Below are 21,633 nucleotides of genomic sequence, written 5' to 3'. Positions count from 1 at the left end.
AAGCAGCAAAAACTGTTAACAAATTAATAAAACAAGAAATGTTTCTTGAGCAGCAAATCAGCATATTAGTATGATTTCTAAAGGATCATGTGACACTGAAGACTGGAGTAATGATGCTGAAAATCCAACTTTGATCACAGGAATAAACTACATTTTAAAACGCGTTTGAATAGCAACTATTTCACATTATAATTGTTCTGACTGTATTTTTGGTAATGTTATGGTTTAAGAGTAAGTGAGCAATTCCTTTGATAGGGGTCTCACCTTCCCCAGCAGGGACCAGGTGTGTTCACACAGGTGGGGGCAGATGGGAGCCAGCAGGAGTGTTTGGTTCTCGATAAACTGGAACACAAGATCCCTGTGCATGCCCTCGATGGCCAGCTCCCTGTATTTATCCTTGGCAGCCTTTAAAGAATCAAGATCTTGTTTATTATATACAGTCTCGCTGTTAGTTTACACTGAAGGTTTCCTGACAAATATCATGAATGACACAATTACATGGCATAATGTTTTATTTTTCTTTTAAATTAATATTACTACTGCAATGTAATTGCCTCTATATCAGTGCTTCTCAACTGGTTTGGCCATGGGACCCCACATTTCTCCCATGCCCATTTTTTTTTTTTAGGAATTTGACCTAATACTTACCAGTATCAGTTATGTAATTTATTGTATTTTTTGATAATTTTATGACTTAATTACTGACAACATAACTGCGACATTGCATGCTTGTAATTTTTTTTGCGCTTTATTTATAATGACTTGAATACATTGCGCACGCAATTGAAGAGTGCGAGTGAAAAGTTTTCTAGGTAGAGACATTTATTTAGTAACAATGTTATGAAAATAACATTCAGTTAATTACACTGACATATAGACTGACAACATCTCATCTGACCGCAGATACTGAATCAGACAATGCGTTTTTTTCTCAGGCACTCTTAAACTGTTCTGACAGAAATGTCAACAGCTATCGTGCAAAACTTTCAAAATAAAAGTCTTGCATCAGAAAAACATAGAATTACGTTTGTTGTCTTTTCTTTGACTGCACACCAGTTGAGAAACACTGCTCTATATAACTTCACCCCACATTCACAAAATGTATTTAGCCAATGGATGTTTGAAGATGTTGAATGTAAGTTTGTATACGCTACCTGGAACTCAAAAAAGCGCGCTCTTCAACGCCTCCTTGTACATCATTCTCTCATAGTGCTCTGTTTTAATGATGCCGGAATTCATTTCGCTGCAGACAGACACAGATCATGTAGGATTCAATTTAACTAAATAAACAAAGAAATAAGACCTTTTTTTCCAGATTAAAAGTGTGCCTCTCTGAATGAATGAGTGAATGACACATGATCCTTCAGAAATCACTCTAATATGCTGATTTACTGCTCAAGAAACATTTCTTATTTTATAATCATATACAATATTTTATATATTATATTACCATTAATATTTTTGTGGAAATCATGATACATTTTTTTTAGGATTCTTTGCTTAATAGAAAGTTCAAAGAACAGCACATATTTGAAATAGAAATCTACAAAATTATAGATGTCTTTGTCACTTTTGATTAATATTGGAAGATGAAATCTTTCAGAAAAAAAAATAAAAAATTCTTACTGACCCCAAACTTTTGAACATAGTGTACTATCACCTTTTATTATCTTTACTTATTACTTCAACAGTACATTATTATTATTGTTATTATGCACAATATACACTCTGGTACATTGTGCTTTCACTTAAATTCACTCGTTGTACTAAATAGTGAATGTCTTTTTTTTTTTGTTATAGTGAATAGACCTCCGTCTGCGATTTGTGTTGCTTTTTTTTTTATAACACCAGTGTTACCTAATAAACACTCTGTCATTAAACGTGTCCGCTGGTCCAGTCCTCAGGTTGTTCTGATTGGCGATCATCTCTTTCACCCATTCCACCCATGTAAAGAGGCGCAAAATCCCCGCATCTGCCATGGCCTCAACGAAGTTAGCATCCTCCACCGTGTCCCCTGCATCAGCCAGAGCCAAACGCATGCCTAAGACAGACAGACAGAGACAGATGTATGGATTTAATGAGGTTTATGGCATTCACATTCTTAAATCTCCATTACAGGTCACATAAAAGAGCATATAAGTAAATTGTGGGGTTGCAAGGTTAGGCTTAATATAAATAACCACAGACAAGTGCACTCATCAATGACAAATGTAGACCAACATAAATCCTTACATGCATAAGGATTAAATCTATTTCTGATTCTGGCACTAAATAAAACAGCCCGATGTAGTAAGAGTCTGAGAGCATGTAAAGTGTCTGGCCTTCCAATGAGCAGAATACTTATGAAGGACTTACCATCTGCTGAAAATTTGGCAATGGCTTGACTCAAAGTGAGAAAGTTGCCAGTGGATTTGGACATCTGGTGGATATAAACACACCTAATTAGATAGCTGAAGAGAACCAACCACAACATGTGTGTTCATAAACACAAAGGAACTTCTCAACCAGTGTCGTTAATGTTCACTAAAATTAGAATTATTCACAATCATTTTCGTACGTTAAAATAAAGCTTAAAAAAAGTAAAACACAACATTAATAAGATGAAAAACTTACAAAAGCACATAAACCTTCCTAACTTACTAAAATGACTAGAAAAATATAAATAAAGCTTATTAAAAATAGTATTAAATATTAGAATACTATATAACTAATACTTAAACGATTTTCTGGGTGATTTATAAGAGATTCGAATTTATGGATATGTGGCCCTCACAATTATACCAAAACAGCTAAAGTTAGAGCCAAGTCAGCGTATGTTGTGAAGCCAAATGTTTACTGACAAGAAAACAGTGGAATATTAACTCACCTTTTCAGAGTTTAGCAAAAGATGACCGTTGGCACGTACTGCTTGTGGCCATTTTCCACTATTAAAATAAAAAATAAATAAAATAAATAATATATATAATAATAAAAAATTGATATAGGAATTACAAGAAACAGGGGGAAAGCGTAGGCGAAATTGAGGTACACAAGAAAAATATACTTCACATTACAATACATCTACACACTGTACAGAAAGATTTGTACGGTCTATAAACTGCATTGTACCTGTCATTGGGCCACATGGCTACATGATTGTAGAGGTAATAGGAGAGGTGGTTTGGCACCAGGTCCTTCCCTGATACTCTCACGTCTACAGGGTACCAGAACTCGAACTCCCTCCTGAGCTTCTGCAGGTGCTCCTTCGGGATGTCCGTCTTTGGGAAAGGTGTTGTTTTGAAGAAGATGTAATCCCACACCTCCCTCGTCATCTGCTCGGGCCTGAGGGGAGGAAATATGTTCTTCTGTATCATTTTTTGGAACTACTATTTTTACTCAAGTAACAATGAATGTGTGTGGCAGGACATTCAGACGGTCAGGAACAACATTTTCCATGTCATTTTTGTTCTCAATTTGATTCACAATGAGGCTGTTTTATGCAAACTAAATTAAATATTAAAAATTTAAGTCAAGTTTACCTTCTATCTGTTTTCCATTATATTACTGCTTGATTCATTATTTTACTACATAGAGCACTGCAGTGATGACGTATTTTTGTAATCCAACTCTTGGGAAGTTAACATCACCCTGGTTCCCTCGACAATAACCCAACAGGATTTTTCCATTGGCTTTTAGATTATTGCACAATGTAAACTTTGTGACCAACAAAAGTTTCTGATTTCTATGTTTTGTTAATCATGATAATCTTCACAAATTAACTCAACATTTATGAATTGTGAAGGCAAAATACAATTGCCAGAAGTAAAAAGTTAAACATAGGCTATAAACCAGGGCCTAAAATCAAAACCTGCCAAGCACCAAATGAGAGTAAAAATTGGTGTTGGCAAGTATATGAAAGTTTCAATCGCCAGTTGGCCGGTAATATTTTTATGAATTCTAACAAGGCAATGTTGTGAGAACATGAATGTAAACAAACGTGAATGACGTTCCGGACAGTCGAAGGGCCAGCGCTGCATCATCACACACATTCTAATTTAAATATTAAAGCGCAAGAAGATGCAAAAGGGAATGCAATTACTCGTGCGCTGTGTGGGAAAGTTTAAACATCCAAAGCGCGCGCCCAGAAATACAAGATTGAGTTCCCCTTCACGTCTTCCTGCACTTGAATGGACAAATTCACACAAAATTATGTCCAAAAAATAAAATGCCTGTCTCTGGGAGTATCCTAGTAAACATAGCTGGTTATGTCTTAAGTGAACATAAACAGTTGAGAAAGATAACGCATGTGTAACAGTATCAGTATATTGGATCCGTGCATTCAGTCTTAAAGTGACAGCAGCCTAATAATCCTGTTGCCATCTGTGTTTTTAATGTTAATCAAATATCAAAAGGACAAAGAAAAAAAAAAAAAAAAAAAAAAAAAAAAACTCACTCACTGTTCTTGACTGGACAGCTTTTGTAACTTCAACAAGGATTAATCTGTTTAATGTATACAGTGAAGATTACGCAGTGCAGTGTTTTCCATACATTTATTTAGTTAAGGCGGCCTGTCACAATATCCACAATGACCGCCACAAATAGCCACCTCCCCCTGCCACCAGCTCCCACGTCTCATACACACAGGTGTGACTTTAGCACTACATATAGCAACTTTTAGACCACTTTGGCGACTTTTATCCATAAAAGGTGCATAGTGATAAATAGGGTGACCACCCGTTCCGCTTTGCGTTGTACCGCACAGCATTTTCACCTCTTGTACCGCACGTCGCATATTGAGAAAATGTCCCGCATTTTCATCAGTCTGTTGGTTTTTAATTATTATATTATGAAAACGTGCATGCGTTCTTTTGCTTTTTCAAGAAAGCATTTTATTTATTCGTTTTGCTGCCTATATTTAACAGCGCTTCGACAGACGTAACATCCCGCCTTACACAAATACAACAGCCGTTTTTTAAAGTCCTATCCAATGGTTGAAAAGAAAGGAGTAAACATGGTCACTAGTAGGTTGTGATGGCTGTTCTGTCCCCGACTGGAGCTGTCCCCGGAAATGTCCCCGTTTTATAGCTCGTTCAAAACAACCCGCATATACAATGCAAAAAGCCGACGAGCATACAGCAGCCTGCTGGAGATCATGTTCACCAACAGAGGGGGCTGTGCAGCTACACTTGGTCGCCCTACTGACAAATCTAGAGACTTTTTTGGATAAATCTTAGCTTTCATTCAGTTGGAAGATGTCGCCAGTACTGGCCCGTGAGCACGAGGTCTGACTTTCCCGGCACAGGATCGCCTCTCTCTGCGTCTATTCTGTGCAGTGAGCGGCAGAACTGACCGTACCGCAGCAGACTCATCAATAAATGAGTATAAAACAGTGTTTCCAAGCACCTGTCACTGTTACTGACTGTTTGGGCGTATGAACATGAACATAGTTCGTCTGTAAATATGCATATTTTGTAAGTTAGTAGCAGGCAGTGTGCTGCATGAGACAAATAAGGAAGTAATACAGCCAAAACCACCACATATAGCCGCTATTTAATGTAGATGTATGGTGATTTTGTCAGACGATGTCGTGATTATAAATCAGGAATTTATGAGTATAGTTAGAGTGACTCCTGGTTAACATGTAGTATTAATGGGTCATGTTTAGTCACTATTTTATACATGTTTCATGTCTGACAACAGAAACAGATAATATGTAAATGGGAACAGCTTTACTGGGCATTCAGCTGTATTACAGCATGTGACAGGCCAGAGAGCAGAAGCAAAACAGATCTAAAGTACAGTACAATTTGCTTTCAGTTAAAACAGCTCAAAGATGCATTTTACTCAGGGACTAGGCTTAAACCTTATCTGTAAAAACGGGGATTTATTACTTAAATTTTAAACTTAAAACTACAGTTATATCTACCTGAAAAACCTATTTGAAAAGCACTGTTTATTTCATTTGTATCTTTGTTCTACTGTATTTACTTGTGCTATTGCTTATACTTGGATTATTTGTTCTTATTTTATTACTGACTCTTTACTTGTCTTTAATAATGTTTTACATTTACATTAGTTAGGCTAGTAGTTTTAGCTGTGGTATCAAAATTGGATTAGATAATTGTGAATTTTCACTGGTATTTAAACTTTTGGTCATAACCTTCATGGCCGATAAAAAAAATAAATATTTATGGCCGGTAAATTTTCTTAAAGGATTAGTTCACTTTCATATAAAATTTTCCAGACGAGATGAGGAATAAGGGTCTTATCTAGCGAAACGATCGGCCATTTTCGAAAAAAAAATGTAAATGTATATGCGTTATATAAACAAATGATCGCCTTCAACTTACGGAACGAACGCAGCGGCAGTTAAATTTTTTTCCGTAAGTAGAATAGGGAAGGCGTAGAAAAAAACAGCGTAAGCTTTTTACGAAATATGAAAGTACGGTTTTGGCGGAAGCACTTGGAAGGCGATCATTTGTTTATATAAAGCATATACATTTACATTTTTTTTTCGAAAATGACCGATCGTTTCACTAGAAAAGACCCTTATTCCTCGTCTGGTATCGTTTAAAGCCCTTTGAAGCTGCACTAAAACTATAATTTTGACCTTCAACCGTTTGGAGACCATTGAAGTCCACTATAAGGAGAATAATCCTTGAATGTTTTCATCAAAAACCTTCATTTCTTTTCGACTGAAAAAAGAAAGACATGAACATCTTGAATGGCATGGGGGTGAATAAATTATCAGGAAAATTTTATATGAAAGTGAACTACTCCTTTAAGTCTCTGGACATTGGCAGGTGTGGCAAAAAGTTAGTTTTAGGCCCTGCTATAATCAAACTACACCACAGTCACATGACCTCAACATCATCACCACTAAGCTTCCAACAACTCTTAGTCTTTATTTACCAAACATTGAAAGTTTGAGTGAGAATAGTTGCAAGATTGCGATTATAAACACAAGGCTGTGAAAGCGGACTAGTGAGTTTACATGTTCAGCGTGATGACGTTTAATGTCCACAAAAACCTCTGTAGTCACTTGTTAGCAATCACATTTACTTTGTCAACAAAAACCCACAAGGTGGTATAACTGATGTATTTTATGTCACAGAATAAAACATGTAAGTATCTTGAGTTTGTGTGCACCACAGACCTTATTTCAGACATTTAACCAAATATATATTCCAAAAACCCACTGACTTCAGGACAAACCAGAAGTGTTAAAGTGCTAACTCTGAGTTCTGGCCTACAAAAATATGTCATTCCTGCAGCACTCTATTTTAATCTTTAAATTATACTAAGAGTCCTACCCCATGCTAGTGGTAAAATGTCAAGGCGTAAGCTGAATAAATGGGGAATATGGGACTGACTTACATATAAAATAAAACTAGACTCCAAATTCCAAATGATTATTATCCCCATCAACCACCTTTCCTCATTCTCCCCTGCTTAAGTGATGTTCAGCCTACAAAATCTTGTATTAAATAAATCTGTTGCATGCAAAGTTTTTTTTTTGCATTTTTTTTAAACTTTCAAGCTTTTCCTGGAAGAGCAAATAATACCTGATTCCCAGTGGGGAGGGTCCTTGTCCGTTGAGAACCCCTCCCTGGAGGAGATGTGCCACGGTGTAGTAGGCCATGTAGATGGTGGAGTCCGACAGGGACTCAATGAGCCATTGTTCATCCCATGGCAACCGGGTTCCTATGGGAACCAAACACATAAAAGAACTCCAAAATCAAAGGTTCTCTCTAAGGAACGGTAAGAAAATTGCTGATGGTATCGCTGAGTGGTTTGGGGGCAAGGGAGGAGTGAGAAATAAGAGTATTACAAAAGAAATATAGATGGGCCTTGTCCTTACAAAAAGACTTTGATTAAGATAAGCTTCACACAAAGGCGGCCATCTGAGGTGATTTCAAAAGGATGTGTGCAAAGAAAACTTTGAACAGTTTGCCTAATTATTACTAGCAATTTATTCCAAAAGAAATCAAACAGGATGCGGGAAAAGCTTGCAACAAAGGCACACAGACAAGCCGGTCTTACCTAACCCATACGTTCTGGAACAGGCATGCTCCTGAAGCCAAGCCAATGTTGCTTCAAAGTTCTTTCTGGTTTCATCACAGAACCTGAAGAGCAAGCATAAAGTAAATATTCACACATTAAAGGATTAGTTCACTTCGGAATTAAAATTTCCTGATAATTTACTCATCCCCATGTCATCCAAGATGTTTATGTCTTTCTTTCTTCAGTTGAAAAGAAATGAAGGTTTTTGAGGAAAACATTCCAGGATTTTTCTCCATATAGTGGACTTCACTGGGATTCAACGGGTTGAAGGTCCAAAATTCAATGCAGCTTCAAAGAGCTCTAGCATCTTGCAATGCTCTACAATGCACCACACATTAAATAATCATGTTGGACAGATCACGCGTGATGTAGGGTTCACTTCAAAATCGTCCAACATCGTTGTTTTTCCTTTTTTTTGTAAAGGCCGTTTGACTTAGTCTTTGCACGTTCGCAGAGCAGTACAAGACAAGCATTTGTAGTTAAAAAGTATATCATTTTTAACTTTTTAAAAAAAATGACAGATCATTTCACTAGATAAGACCCTTATTCCTTGTCTGGGATCGTGTAGAGCTCTTTGAAGCTGCACTGAAACTGACATTTGGACCTTCAACCCGTTGAACCCCAGTGAAGTCCACTATATGGAGAAAAATCCTGGAATGTTTTCCTCAAAAACCTTCATTTATTTTTGACTGAAGAAAGAAAGACAAACATCTCGGATGACATGGGGGTGAGTAAATTATCAGGAAATTTTAATTCTGAAGTGAACTAATCCTTTAATGCAGCTTCTCCAGAAAGAATGGCACCCCATAGCAACTTGACAATTTTCCACTGCAATCTCCCAATGCCACAAAGTGTGAGACTTACGTCTCCAGAGCCTCCAGGACGCCCATGGCTTGCTTTTTCCATTCCTCATTGCCATAATCCAGATACCTGCCAGATAAAGACCCCAGTCACTGTCTGACAAGTCAAATCAATCAGGGACACCGCAAGGCAAGGCACCGCGATAAAAAGGACTAAAATCGCACAAGATCACAAGGATAAGGCATTCTTTTATTAAACAGGAAGTGAATACAAGACAGAAGTGGACGTTATCATGGGCTCTGAGATGTGTACAACACTATGTAGTATCTGTATGAGAGTTTTCTGCACTAACCATTGATCGCACAACGCCACAACACACTCGTCTGCAGACCGAGATAACACCTGCTTCTCTGGCTCCATGTAAATCAGCGCCTCACCCTAAAAATATGAACAAAATTGAGTTAGACCAAGTGTGTTTTCATATTTTATTTTTAAAAAATGGATTCCCAATCCAACACTCAATGGTTAATCATTAACCCTATAAAGCCTGTAAATACATCATATTTTATATGCAAAGTTCTAAGGCATCTAAATTATCAACATGATCCGAACTGAAAAAAAATGCACACAATCTACTACATTTCTTCTGTTGTCTGATTGATAGTTTAAACTTTTTAGCAAGTAGAAGGCCTTTTAGTATCATTCTAAAATCGTCCACCTTCAGGTCGTAGTTTACATGTCGTTTTGCTGTGAAATCTTTACTGATTTTTATAAAGCAAACATAAGAATAACTTTTACTGTATGTTGGCAATATATCAAGATGAACACTTACTGGACTGAAGCAACTTAGGTTTACTTGATTATCCATAGATAATGTTTTAGAAAAATCATGTTAAAATGTGAGTATCAAATATGATCCATTAGGATCAACCATAATTGTAATGCATTGCATTTTGTGTTTTGCCCTCACAATAAAAAATACAGAGCTTTGATAATAAAACTTAGCATTTAAATATCATCTTTCTATGACATATTATTGGGAGATATAGAGTGTCTGCTAATATATGCATTTTATGTAATTAGTCTATTATAAAATTATAAAGATCACTTCGATTTACATTATAAGCTATTATAAGATCAGAATTTCATCTTACTTTTTGGCCATATAAATATCAGCAACCACACCAAATTGCATATTTTGCTCAGTTTGGGGTAAAAAACTGAGTTTTTTTTCCTCCTCAGATATGAGCTCCATATTCTCCTGTATCATACTATTTGAGCCATAAAAGCTTGATGGAAAAAAAAAAAAAAAAAAAAAAAAACACATGCAAACTTATTTAGATTTTGTCTAAAGGTTCAATAAACTGTTCCATTTCAAAAAAATGGATTTTTCAGACTATTATTTCAAATGTCAGGCTTCAAGGTTAACATATAGTCCACCAACCTTTTCCACCATCATCTTCTGAATGGGCTTCTTCACATCCTGGACCTTCTGTCCCTTGAAACCCTCCACTAACATGATCTAGCAAAACAAAGTGCAGTAAAGTTGTTCAGGTGTGCACATGAAGGTATAAGTAGTCATCTACTTCTAAAGAAACTGAACCAGCAACCTTTAGATGCTACCCGCATTTAAAACAAGCTTATACCATGGTCTGTCTGAATACTCGATTCTGATTGGCTGGAAGGTGTGCTATAAAACAGTTTAATGCACATGTAGTACAAAGTCAGTTTAGGTGCCTGTGCCTGTGTGTTTGTGAATTTGGAGGTGGAGCTATCAAGATAGGGATGTGGTCCTTTTGGTTAGGGGCATGTTTGTTTTGGTGATTTCAAATATCAACAGCGATTGTCAGAAATTACTTACTGCACCTTTAATGCTCTGCTTTCACTGATGCACACACACACACACACACACACACACTAGTCACTTGCACCGGGGTTGGAGATTGTGCTGCGCGCACACAGAAACATTCAGGAGCACAGAAACTTGTTGTCAACGCTGTCCTGTGACTTTCATTAATAAATTAACTTTGCTACTGAATCACTACATTATATTACTCAGCAAGGAGGTTGTACCGTCACTGTTTTTGAAGTAATTAAACTCACAGCTTCATTGCTAGTTGAGAAACACTGCACAGATGCAGTTAAATCACACACATCTCTCTCACTTTCTCTCTCTCTCTCTCTCAATAGCTCGATAGGCTAAATCATTCAAATAAATGTTATGACTCAATCCAAAAAAATAAATAAATAAATAAAAAAAAAATAAAAATGTAATCTTACCGCACTACTTTATCTCTGTGTCTGATTTAAAGCGGACAGAATGCAAGATCTAATGAGTCGTAGCTGATAAAAATAACCACCGTTTTTATCCTTCCAGTCAAATTTAACGTCGTAAACATCAATGACAGCTTTAACTTGTCAATGCTGGCAAATGACCATGGTATAAGCGGGATAATCCATGACTAGCTGTGCATTAAACGATTTGAATGCACTCAACTTCACGTCGGGTGGTTCTTTGCCTTCACAATCTGCATTAAAATATTTTAATGCACAGATAGCTGTGGATTATCCCTTACATATTTCAAAAGGTGTCCCCTACATGGATTCCACTATGGTACTATATTAGAGAAGAAAATGTGGAATTTGAGTGATGTTGGTGTTCATATGGTCTCACCCCCTCGTAAAAGCCCTTAAGGTAGACCTTCTCTTTGGCCTCAGCCAGTTTGTCTCTGTCATTCTGGCTTTGGATCTTCAGTTCATCACAAACCAAAGGAGCCGACAGGTTCCCATACCCTGGAATCTCAATGATGGGTACCTGATAGAACATAAAGCCATAAGCCACTTTAGTTTAGACAAACAAAATCTAGGATCATTCTGAGAAATCACTTAATCCATGAAGTAGTCAGACAGGCACAGCAAGGCAAATTGCCTTTTTTTTATTTTTTTATTTTTTTATAAAGTAGTCAATAGCTTATACTTTCCATGCAAATCCAGACTTGACAGCTATGAAGACGAATAAATTACAGCCACTTTCTTCACAATTACTTTGTTGATAAGGAAGGAAATAAAGTACAAGTAAACTGCTAACTGAAAAGACGTGTCCTGCGTATGTGCTGCAAAAAAACATTGTATAAAATACAAAATACTGTTTGTTTGTTTGTTTGTTTATTATTATTATTATTATGTACGCAACTTCTTCTGAAACTAAATTTAAACACTATGTCATCCTAGTGCTTTAAAGTTACAACCAAACTCAGGGCAGACCTTCAGACTGTTCTGACTCGGGTTGCTATATCATTTCTAACTGATCCGACTTTTGTAATTCCCGTATTGGACTTCCGAGCATTCCCAAATTCCCATAGACTTTCATGGAGGTGGTCAAAGCTTTCATACAATAACCTTATAGAGTATTTAAGGTGTCTATCACTAGCAGACTTAACTATCCTAGGCCAAATTGCTAAAACATGCTAGACATGTACCAACAATGTGCTAATACATGCTAGCAACATGCTAATTCATGCCAGCAACATGCTAATTTATGCTAGCACTGTGCTAAAACATGTTAGTGATGTGTTAAAACATGCTAGCAATGTGCTAAATCTTGCTAGAAACATGCTATCAATGTGTTAAATCATGTAAACAAAATGCTAAATCATTCCAGCAATGTGCTAAAATCATGCTAGAAACATGCTGGCAATGTGCTAAATCATGTTAGGAACATGTTAAATCATGTTAGCAATGTGCTAATTCATGCTAGAAACATGTCAGCAACTTGCTAAAACATGCCATCAATGCATTAAAATATGCTAGAAACTTGTTAAAACATATTAATAAAGCATTAGAACGTTTACAATATTTTATTGACTTCTTTGAGTAAACTTTTCAAACGTAAAGCTTTTCAAAGTTATTTTAAACTTTCAGACAAGGCTTTGTCAAGACAACATGAAGGTTTGTCATCAAACTTTACTCATCTAGTTATTCTTAATTTTTAATCTTATTTTTTTCTTCTTGAGTTAGAAAATAAGAAAAAAGCGATTAAAAATAATTTTATTCTTCTTATTATAATTTTATTATAATGTCTCATGAATCTGGGTCCATTGCGTAATACTGTAAAAGTATTGTAAGCCTAAGTAGATTGTAGAACTCATTGGCACTAATGGTCTTTATGATCCATTTAGTATTACAAAGCTTTTGCAAAATTGACCATTCTTTTTTTTTTTTTTTTTATGGAATATTGCAGTGTTTATCATAAATATATCACAATAATATCAAACCACAACAATCCAATGATCCAATCAATTCCCAACAGACAAAATCAAGTCCTGCCCTACATTTTTCCTTGTTCGAGAAGCCATTTCACGTCACAATTGCAAAGAAAAAACTATTGCTTCAGGCTGACTTGTTTTAAAAAGAGCTGCTTACCGGCTCAAATGGTAGGACCATAAAATCTTGAATTCCATACTTCTCTCTCAAAGCCTAGAAGAAAAAAAAAAAAAAAAAAAAACGTTCAGGCATTTTTTGTATCGGGTACATTCATCTTATCTAAAATCCAGTTATCTCTCTGGGAATTTCCCTCGCAAACAGAAATCAAACACAGTTGAATCAAGAAAAGAAAATGAAAATGAACACCTGCTTCTTTTTAATGTCCCTCAGAGCGGCGATATCATCAGGCGCATCTGACGGCACACTGGTGACAACTCCAGTTCCTGTGACGACAAATTAAATGTCAACAACCTCCCATAATGAACTAACTTACTCTAAATGCTCCACGTCACATTTTTCCCTCGAGAACAACTTTTATTCAGAGGCGAACAACAATGATCTATATTAACATTTCTAACGTATCAATTTGGGGAAGGCACTTTCAGGGTGAAAGCAGGAGCCCAGGGTATAAGAAAAAGAATAACTGCCAAATCACATTAGGTGAGGAGCAGTTTGTGATCGGAGTAATGTGGTCCGTGCAGCCTGAGGGAACATCCATTATGGTCATTTCCATATTCCATTTCTCCTAGCTTCGCTGTACTCCGCAATGACTAACGTCGCTTTCACTTTGGCTATTAAAACACTCGGTATTGCCCTGCGGCCCATTCAGAGATGCATCTTGTCTGTGCAGGGGTAATGTGATGCGACGATATTATGGGGTGGTGTCGGGTACCTTTGTCTTCTTTAATGGTGAGCATTGGCAGGGCATAAATGGTCTTGTATGAGGTGAGGGGGGCGCTCAATGCACAGCCGAGGATGTCCTGAAAAATGGGAGAGAGTGAGTAAACAGCACATAAACTGTCATAAATGCACAAACTGGATTCATTTTTTATTTAGTTTTTATGTACTTTCTTCTTTTTTAAATAAAGAAAACATGTTAACATTACTGTTATTTTATATTATAATAGAATAATATAAATATAATATAATAATAATGTATAATATGACAAATCACACAGAAAACAATGTTCATTTCACATTTGCATTAAAAAAAACAAAGAAAATGTAGGCTAGTATTTTTAGGACAGAAAAGATTTTGAGCATTGTAACATTTTCATGACAATTAGACACATTACAGTAATAGTTCATAATTATTAGTAATAATATTGCTACTTTTATTATCATCATTATATATTAAGATTAATAAAAATGATAATAAAGAGACCATATGATGCTATTTTAAAAAGTTATTATTTTGATTATTGGCTGTACTAGAATAGGTTAATTTGCTTTAATGTTCAATTATTGTACATTATTGCAGATCCTCTATTATCAGTCTGTCTGAAATGCACTGACTGAGTTCCAGTTTCTGCAAAGCCCCTCCTTCTGAAAAGTAATGGGCCAGCTTTATTTACTATAAAACACAAGCAGTGTGTGCTTCAGGGACACAAACCTGGCCCATGATGTTCATGAGCACCGGAACCACTCCATTCTCCTTGGTAAAGCCCTGGTAGGACATGTTCCTGGCTGACCGCTGTGTGCTGATGAACAGGTCACCGCTGGCCGTCTCGAATATGATGTACTTCATATCTGGCCGAATCCAGCAATTCGTTTGACCAAACATGGTTTCAGGCCTCAGAGTCGCAGCAACCAGAAAAATGTTCTTGTCTTTAAGAGCACTGAAAACATAAAAAAGTATCATGTTTTTGGTACCTTGCCATTCTTTGGAGTAACATGATATATAAATATGGCAGTCATTCAAAACCATAGTATTATGGATTTTACCTCAATTTTGCTGGGTAAGGTTCCACGATCTTCATCTTAATAAGGGTGTACTCCTGAGGACCAACTCCCTGGCATACAGATCATTACTATAAGACACACACTTCCATCCTATTGTATACCAAAAGAGGAATTTCTTAATTAAAAACAGTGCTCACCTCTCCTGTCTGTCTGTCATGGTCCATGCAGGGCTGCCCATCTTTCGGAGAGTAAATGGTATATCTATAAGAAAAAAAAGTTCAAATTTAAAATTAAATATTGTAGAATTTAAAAATAAAGTAACAATTAAATAAATAATTGCATAATAAATAATTATACACACATACAGACACATTATTATGTGAAAATATTTACAGTGAAAATATGCTCGATTTTTGCATTGCATTCTCCAATATTGGAGACGCTGCCTGCATTAGAATGAAGGACACCTGACACCTTATCGAGCATCTCCAATATTGCTGTTTAGAGTTATATAGAGCTCTTAGCTTAGAACAGCATTTATCTGAAATAGAAATCTTTCATAACATTATACACTACCGTTCAAAAATTTGGGGGCAGTAACACTTAAAAAAAAAAAAAAAAAAAGAATTAAATAAATTAATGGTAACACTTTACACTAAGGTTCATTAGTTAACATTAGTTGAACTAATAATGAACTGCACTTCTACAGCATTTATTAATCTTTGTTAATGTTAATTTCAACATTATTAAAATCTTGTTAACATTAGTTAATGCACTGTGAACATGAACAAACAATGAACAGCTGTATTTTCATTAACTAACGATAACGAAGATCAGTAAATACAGTAACAAATGTATTGCTCATGGTTAGTTCATGTTAGTTAATACAGTAACTGATGTTAACAAATTAACCTTATTGTAAAGTGTTACCAAATTAATACTTTTATTCAGCAAGGATGCATTAAATTGATTAAAAGTGACACTAAAGACATTTATAATGTTACAAAAGCTTTATATTTCGGATAAATACTGTTCTATTCATCAAATAATCCTGAAAAATTGGACAAGTTTTCAACATTGATAATAATAATAAATGTTTCTTGAGCAGCAAATCATCATATTAGAATGATTTTTGAAGGATCATGTGACTGAAGACTGGAGTAATGATGCTGAAAATTCAGCTTTGATCACAGAAATAAATTACATTTTAAAACATATTAAACTAGAAAACAGTTATTTTAAATAGTAAAAATATCTCACAAGATAACGGTTTTTGCTGTACTTTGGATCAAATAAATGCAGTCTTGGTGAGCAGAAGAGACTTCTTTTAAAAACATTTTAAAAATCTTACCGATCTAAAACTTTTGAACGGTAGAATATATATATAGCTATGCTTTATCACACACACTGACAATTATTTTTATATTATTGTCACATGTAACATAAATGAAGTACAAGAAAGGAGAGAGAAAAGGGATAGATATCACTTCAACCCCTGCCTTTTTAAAGGGATAGTTCACCCAAAAATGAAAATTTGATGTTTATCTGCTTACCCCCAGGGCATCCAAGATGTAGGTGACTTTGTTTCTTCAGTAGAACACAAATGATGATTTTTAACTCGAACCGTTGCGGTCTGTCAGTCAAATAATGCGTGTAAATGGGAACTCCATTTATAAGAGTCAAATAAACACGACAGACAAATCCAAATTAAACCCTGCGGCTCGTGACGACACAATGTCCTAAGACACGAAATGATCGGTTTGTGCGAGAAAACGAACAGTATTTATATCATTTTTTTACCTCTAAAACACCACTAGTCTGTCGTGTTTATTTGACTCTTATAAACGGAGTTCCCATTTACACGCATTATTTGACTGACAGACCGCGACGGTTGGAGTTAAAAATCATCATTTGTGTTCTACTGAAGAAACACATCTTGGAGTCTGGGGGTAAGTAGATAAACATCAAATTTTCATTTTTGGGTGAACTATCCCTTTAAATGTAATTTTCAAATGGCATTATAGCTTTATATTATATATTCATATGCCCTCATATGCCACCATGCTCATGTTTTAGATTAGTATACATTTTACCTTGCTCTTATATTTCTTTTGCACATAATACAATATTTTGTATTATAAATAAGATCAAATATTTTGAAAAAACTATAAAACAGAAAACAGGCTGTTCTGTGCATGTGCAGTATACTGCTCAACAAACAGTGAATGTTCCCCTAACGTTAGTACTTGGCTCCATGTTTTTACAACCTTCCCATAATGTTGCAGGAAGGTTTTTTTAGACAACCTAACAATAACTAATACAGAACATTCCCTAATGGCTATTTTTAGGTTGTATTTTTAATTATAATGTGTTCTGTGTACCGACATTTTATATTTGTGCAAAGACTAAACTTTGGTGTCGGAACTTTCAACTATCAGTATTGATTTAACAGATAAAAGTGATATATTGGTTTTCCTCTACCAGTAACGAACAAATTGAATACTTAAATCATATGACAATATTTTACCATACCTTTTCCCAAACTTGATCTTTTTTCTCTCTTTCAGAGTGATGTACTGCCACCTCACAAAAGAGTCGTAGAAGGGGTTTACATCGGTCGTGATGAAGGAACGCCGCCAATCAACCTACAGCATTAATGACTCGGTCACTTCATTTACAGACACAACGTCAAAACATGTTGCATTTTGCTTTTAAATGGCAAAGTACAAAGTATTGTGCAGCATGACAATTGTTCAGGTGAGCTTTCACTACCTTTAGACCCATTTTCTTTAGGTCTTGTACAGCAAGAGGAGGAAAATACTCCAGCCAATGTTCAGCTTCAGCAAACTTTACAATTTCATCGTCCTGCAGCCCCAGAGACTTCATGATGTCCCACTGGAACTTGGAGCTTCCAGACTTTGCTACAGCTTTGCTCTGCCAATGACATGACATTCGAAAAAGGAAACTGTATTAATTTTCATTAATTATATATTAATACAAAACTGATAATTCATGCATCAACCCTACAACATTTAAAGGGATAGTTCACTGAAAAATGAAAATTATCCCATGATTTATTCACCCTCAAGCCATCCTAGGTGTATATCACTTTCTTTTTTCAGACGAGCTCAGTTGGAGTTATATTTAAAAGTATCCTGGCTCTTCCAAGCTTTATAATGGGAGTGAATGGGGGGCGAGATTTTGAAGCCCAAAAAAGTGCATTCATCCATCATAGAAACAATCCCCACAAAAACAGAGGGCCTTCTGAAGCAAAGCAATGCATTTTTGTAAGAATAATATCCATATTTAAAACTTTATAAACTAAAATACCTAGCATTCGGCAGACGGCCGTATGCATTGATTTGGGGAGGAAGAGAAACCTCTGACCCAACACATGATATATTGGCTAACGCGGAAGTCCAGAGGATAGAGCAAAATAAAACACCTATCATGAATTAGAAGTTTAAAATGAGAAATTTTAATAAGAAATATCAGAGGATTTCGACATAAGAGAAGAGGAGCTTGAGTTTGTTGCCCAGTCATATTTGTTTAAATCACGAGAGGCGTCTAGCTTACGATACTCGTACATCCTACGTCATACATCGAGTCAGGGGTTACTCTTGTGGCGCAAGTCGACTTGCGCAGTATTCATATGGTTGTCTGCCAGAAGGTAGTTATTTTAGTTTATAATGTTTTAAATATGGATATTTTTCTTACAAAAACCCATCACTTCGCTTCAGAATGCCTTTATTAACCCCCTGGACTCGTATGGATTATTTTTATGATGGATGGGTGCACTTTTTTGGGCTTCAAAATCTCATCCCCCATTCACTACCATTATAAAGCTTGGAAGAACCAGGATATTTTTAAATATAACTCCAATTGTGTTCGTCTGAAAGAAGATTTGCAACTCCTATATATACCTAGGATAGCTTGAGGGTGAGATCATTTTCATTTTTGGGTGAACTAACCCTTTAAGTTACAATTTCCTCATAACACACACAGTACTTTTACCTTCTTGCCCTTTGCTTTGTCCTTGATAATGATCTCATCTGAGGTCTTCTTCTGCTCTTCCTCCTCTTCATCTTCCTCAGGGAATTGGGGTGGGTATCCATAGAGCTCCATTTCCCTCTTCAGCTTGTCTGCACACGCCTGGTAAACACAGATATAAAGCATTTACCCTGATTACAAAAATGTACAGATCTGAGGTGCAGAACTTTGGGAAGAGTTTAAACTACTCACTTTGATGGGCATCCCAGTGCAGTGAAGTCCAAATGGGAAAAGACACTGCTTTCCTTTCAGCCGCTGGTAGCCCATTGCAAACTACACAAGAAATTATATTTGAGTCATAAAATATATGTCATGATGTCTATGATATATTCTTTGAATGGCTTTCAAACTCACTTCACACTTAGACAGGCAGAATGTGTGTCCAAGGTGAAGTCTCCCATTCATGTATGGGTAGGGAAACGTGACAAAGTACTTGTTCTTACTGGGTAGACAGACAATAATAGTCAATTAGTCATGAATATAATCTGTAAAACTTCAGGAAATACTGCAATATATAAAAACAGGCTCACTCTGTATTTTCCCCAATGGTGGTTGGTGCGTTGATTTCAAAAACCTTTTCCTTTTCCCATTTCTGCTGAACCTCCTCCTCAATCTTCCTCAAAAAGTCAAGTTTTGCTGTTCCTTTGCGTTCCTGGAATGAAATATTTAACTTTAACATTCAACTTTCACATGTGAAATATATGGGGAAAAAATATCCCTACACACACACATAATCTATATATAATATAGAGAGAGAGAGAGACTTCAGCAGAGCATCATTTATGTATTAACTTATATTAATACATTAATGAAAAGTGTCACATTTTATCAGTAATATCAAACAATATAAATATACTCTTATAATATATTAGTTACATTAAAGTTTATTTAAATTGTTAGACATGTCTTGTATATTAAAATATGAATGGAAGTTTCATCATCTTGTGACCTGTTAAATATTATAGATTACATTCATTAATTAAACTTCCAGATACCAAAATGGTAAATCTGCTAAAGCATAAACTGGCACTTGTGCATCACTACTGTTCTGAGCTATATATTTCAGCACCTCTGATTGACAGCTGTCAACTCTATTCATATTACTCTGCCAACAATTTGCAAGAGAGTGATAAAGTTGTTGAGATCGCTCATTGTGTGAATCGAATATTTGCTACTTTTTGTTCAGGATTCTAAGAATACACATGAACAAGGTTAATAGACACACATGCATGAAGCTAGCTGCTAAAGATAACCATGCCGCTCTATGGACCGGTTTAATACATTTTTTTTTTTTTTGGAATTTGAGATCATGAAACAGACAGTAGTAAACCGCATGAAGTAAAGAGTGCAAACCATTAAACCGGCTTCATATAAATCAAATTTACCGTCATCCTGAATAACTTCAGCAGGATTTGTTGAAGAGTAAAACCCACGCTTCACTCGGCTGATGACACCGGTCAGAAACGTCGCGGCCGGAAGACCGTTTGCATGATGGGTAATGTAGTTTTAAACGATTTGACTATTTAAAAATAAATAGTCATCCTCAATAAGATACATGATTCGAGATATAATTCAGTTCTGTAGCACAAACATTCATGTAATCGCTAAACATCCCTTTGTAAACTAACAATAAAAATAATAATGATATTTATTAAAATTATCATTGTTAGTGATATTATTATAGTTAATTATTTACTAGTGTGTGTGTGTGTGTGTGTGTGTGTGTGTTTATCAGAAATATTACAAACATCCAAATATCCAATATTAAATAGTTATAAAAAATTACCTGACAGAAAAACTAATTTGAAGGTAAACTAACTTTTTTTTTTTTGTTCAACATAAACAAAATTTTAATAATGAGTCAATACATCTTGTTCCAAAATGTGTTTTTGTCTTTCCCCGATTCACTATGGTAAGTCTATTATAAGCGTTTATATTTTAGACTTAGCGGGATGGTTTTCGCGGGAAATTGTGTATGCGTCACTAGTCAGCGTGTGTCTCGTTGGTTGCTTCAGCTAACGGACGGAAAACGAGTCTGCACTAAGCTTTGTCTGAGTTATTAAATGTAAGACAAAAATAATGTTTTCAGAGATTAATACATACATGATATATTTTGTTTTGGTGAAAATTATTCAATTAACACTAAACTGCCAATAATGCAAGCCACTGGGAGACCACAAATGGTTGTCATTCACTGTATTGCATTAATAGAAAGCCAGTTAATGTAAAGATTTTTAATTCAAAGAATTTTCCAAAAAATAACAATATCTTATTCGTGAGTTTTCCATCCTCTGATGGAAAACTGTCACGAATAAGATTACTTAAAGTAATAATTATTAAATAATTATTACTATTAAATAAATTACTAAAAGAAAGACAACAAAATAAACGAAAACCTAAAAATTATTTAACCGTTGGAATTAAAACATTAAACACTTCTTTACTATTTTATATTTTGCATTCAGAGTAGAGTCTCTAGGAAACGTTTTAGATCAACTGGTAACTATGGCATGTAATAGCAGCTCTGTGATTGGCTGCCGCCGTTGCGCTGTGACGTTTCCCTGTGACGTTGCC

The 21,633-nt window shown here is 35.6% G+C and overlaps 1 protein-coding gene across 1 annotated transcript; it reads right to left on the bottom strand.

Annotated features, from left to right (window-relative positions):
• Window positions 1–264: 264 nt before the first annotated feature.
• On the bottom strand, window positions 265–20,547 carry LOC127504147 (leucine--tRNA ligase, cytoplasmic-like). Its single transcript, XM_051878641.1, has 25 exons — window positions 20,445–20,547; window positions 19,590–19,711; window positions 19,414–19,501; window positions 19,252–19,332; window positions 19,024–19,161; window positions 17,782–17,943; window positions 17,542–17,654; window positions 15,207–15,270; window positions 15,052–15,119; window positions 14,720–14,945; window positions 14,000–14,087; window positions 13,474–13,550; window positions 13,267–13,320; window positions 11,519–11,659; window positions 10,289–10,366; window positions 9,197–9,282; window positions 8,908–8,973; window positions 8,023–8,105; window positions 7,545–7,683; window positions 3,109–3,321; window positions 2,867–2,924; window positions 2,356–2,419; window positions 1,858–2,041; window positions 1,155–1,243; window positions 265–405 (listed from the first exon to the last, which is right to left on the bottom strand). Exons 1-24 carry the CDS (start codon window positions 20,448–20,450, stop codon window positions 1,162–1,164), a joined length of 2,481 nt encoding a protein of 826 aa, XP_051734601.1. The 5' UTR covers window positions 20,451–20,547; the 3' UTR covers window positions 265–405; window positions 1,155–1,161.
• Window positions 20,548–21,633: the final 1,086 nt, after the last annotated feature.

Source organism: Ctenopharyngodon idella, chromosome 21 (assembly GCF_019924925.1).
Source record: "Ctenopharyngodon idella isolate HZGC_01 chromosome 21, HZGC01, whole genome shotgun sequence".
Classification (NCBI taxonomy): domain Eukaryota; kingdom Metazoa; phylum Chordata; class Actinopteri; order Cypriniformes; family Xenocyprididae; genus Ctenopharyngodon; species Ctenopharyngodon idella.
Note: the sequence above shows the minus strand (reverse complement) of the source record. Positions and strands in the feature narration are given on the sequence as shown.

Bases quoted from the DNA above. Each gene is read 5' to 3' on its own strand.
- LOC127504147 (XM_051878641.1), bottom strand. The intron at 14,088-14,719 runs GTTTGTGTCCCT...CCCATTTTTCAG, and splicing joins TCATGAACATCATGGGCCAG to GACATCCTCGGCTGTGCATT. The intron at 11,660-13,266 runs GTAAGCAGCTCT...ATGTTCTATCAG, and splicing joins TGGTCCTACCATTTGAGCCG to GTACCCATCATTGAGATTCC.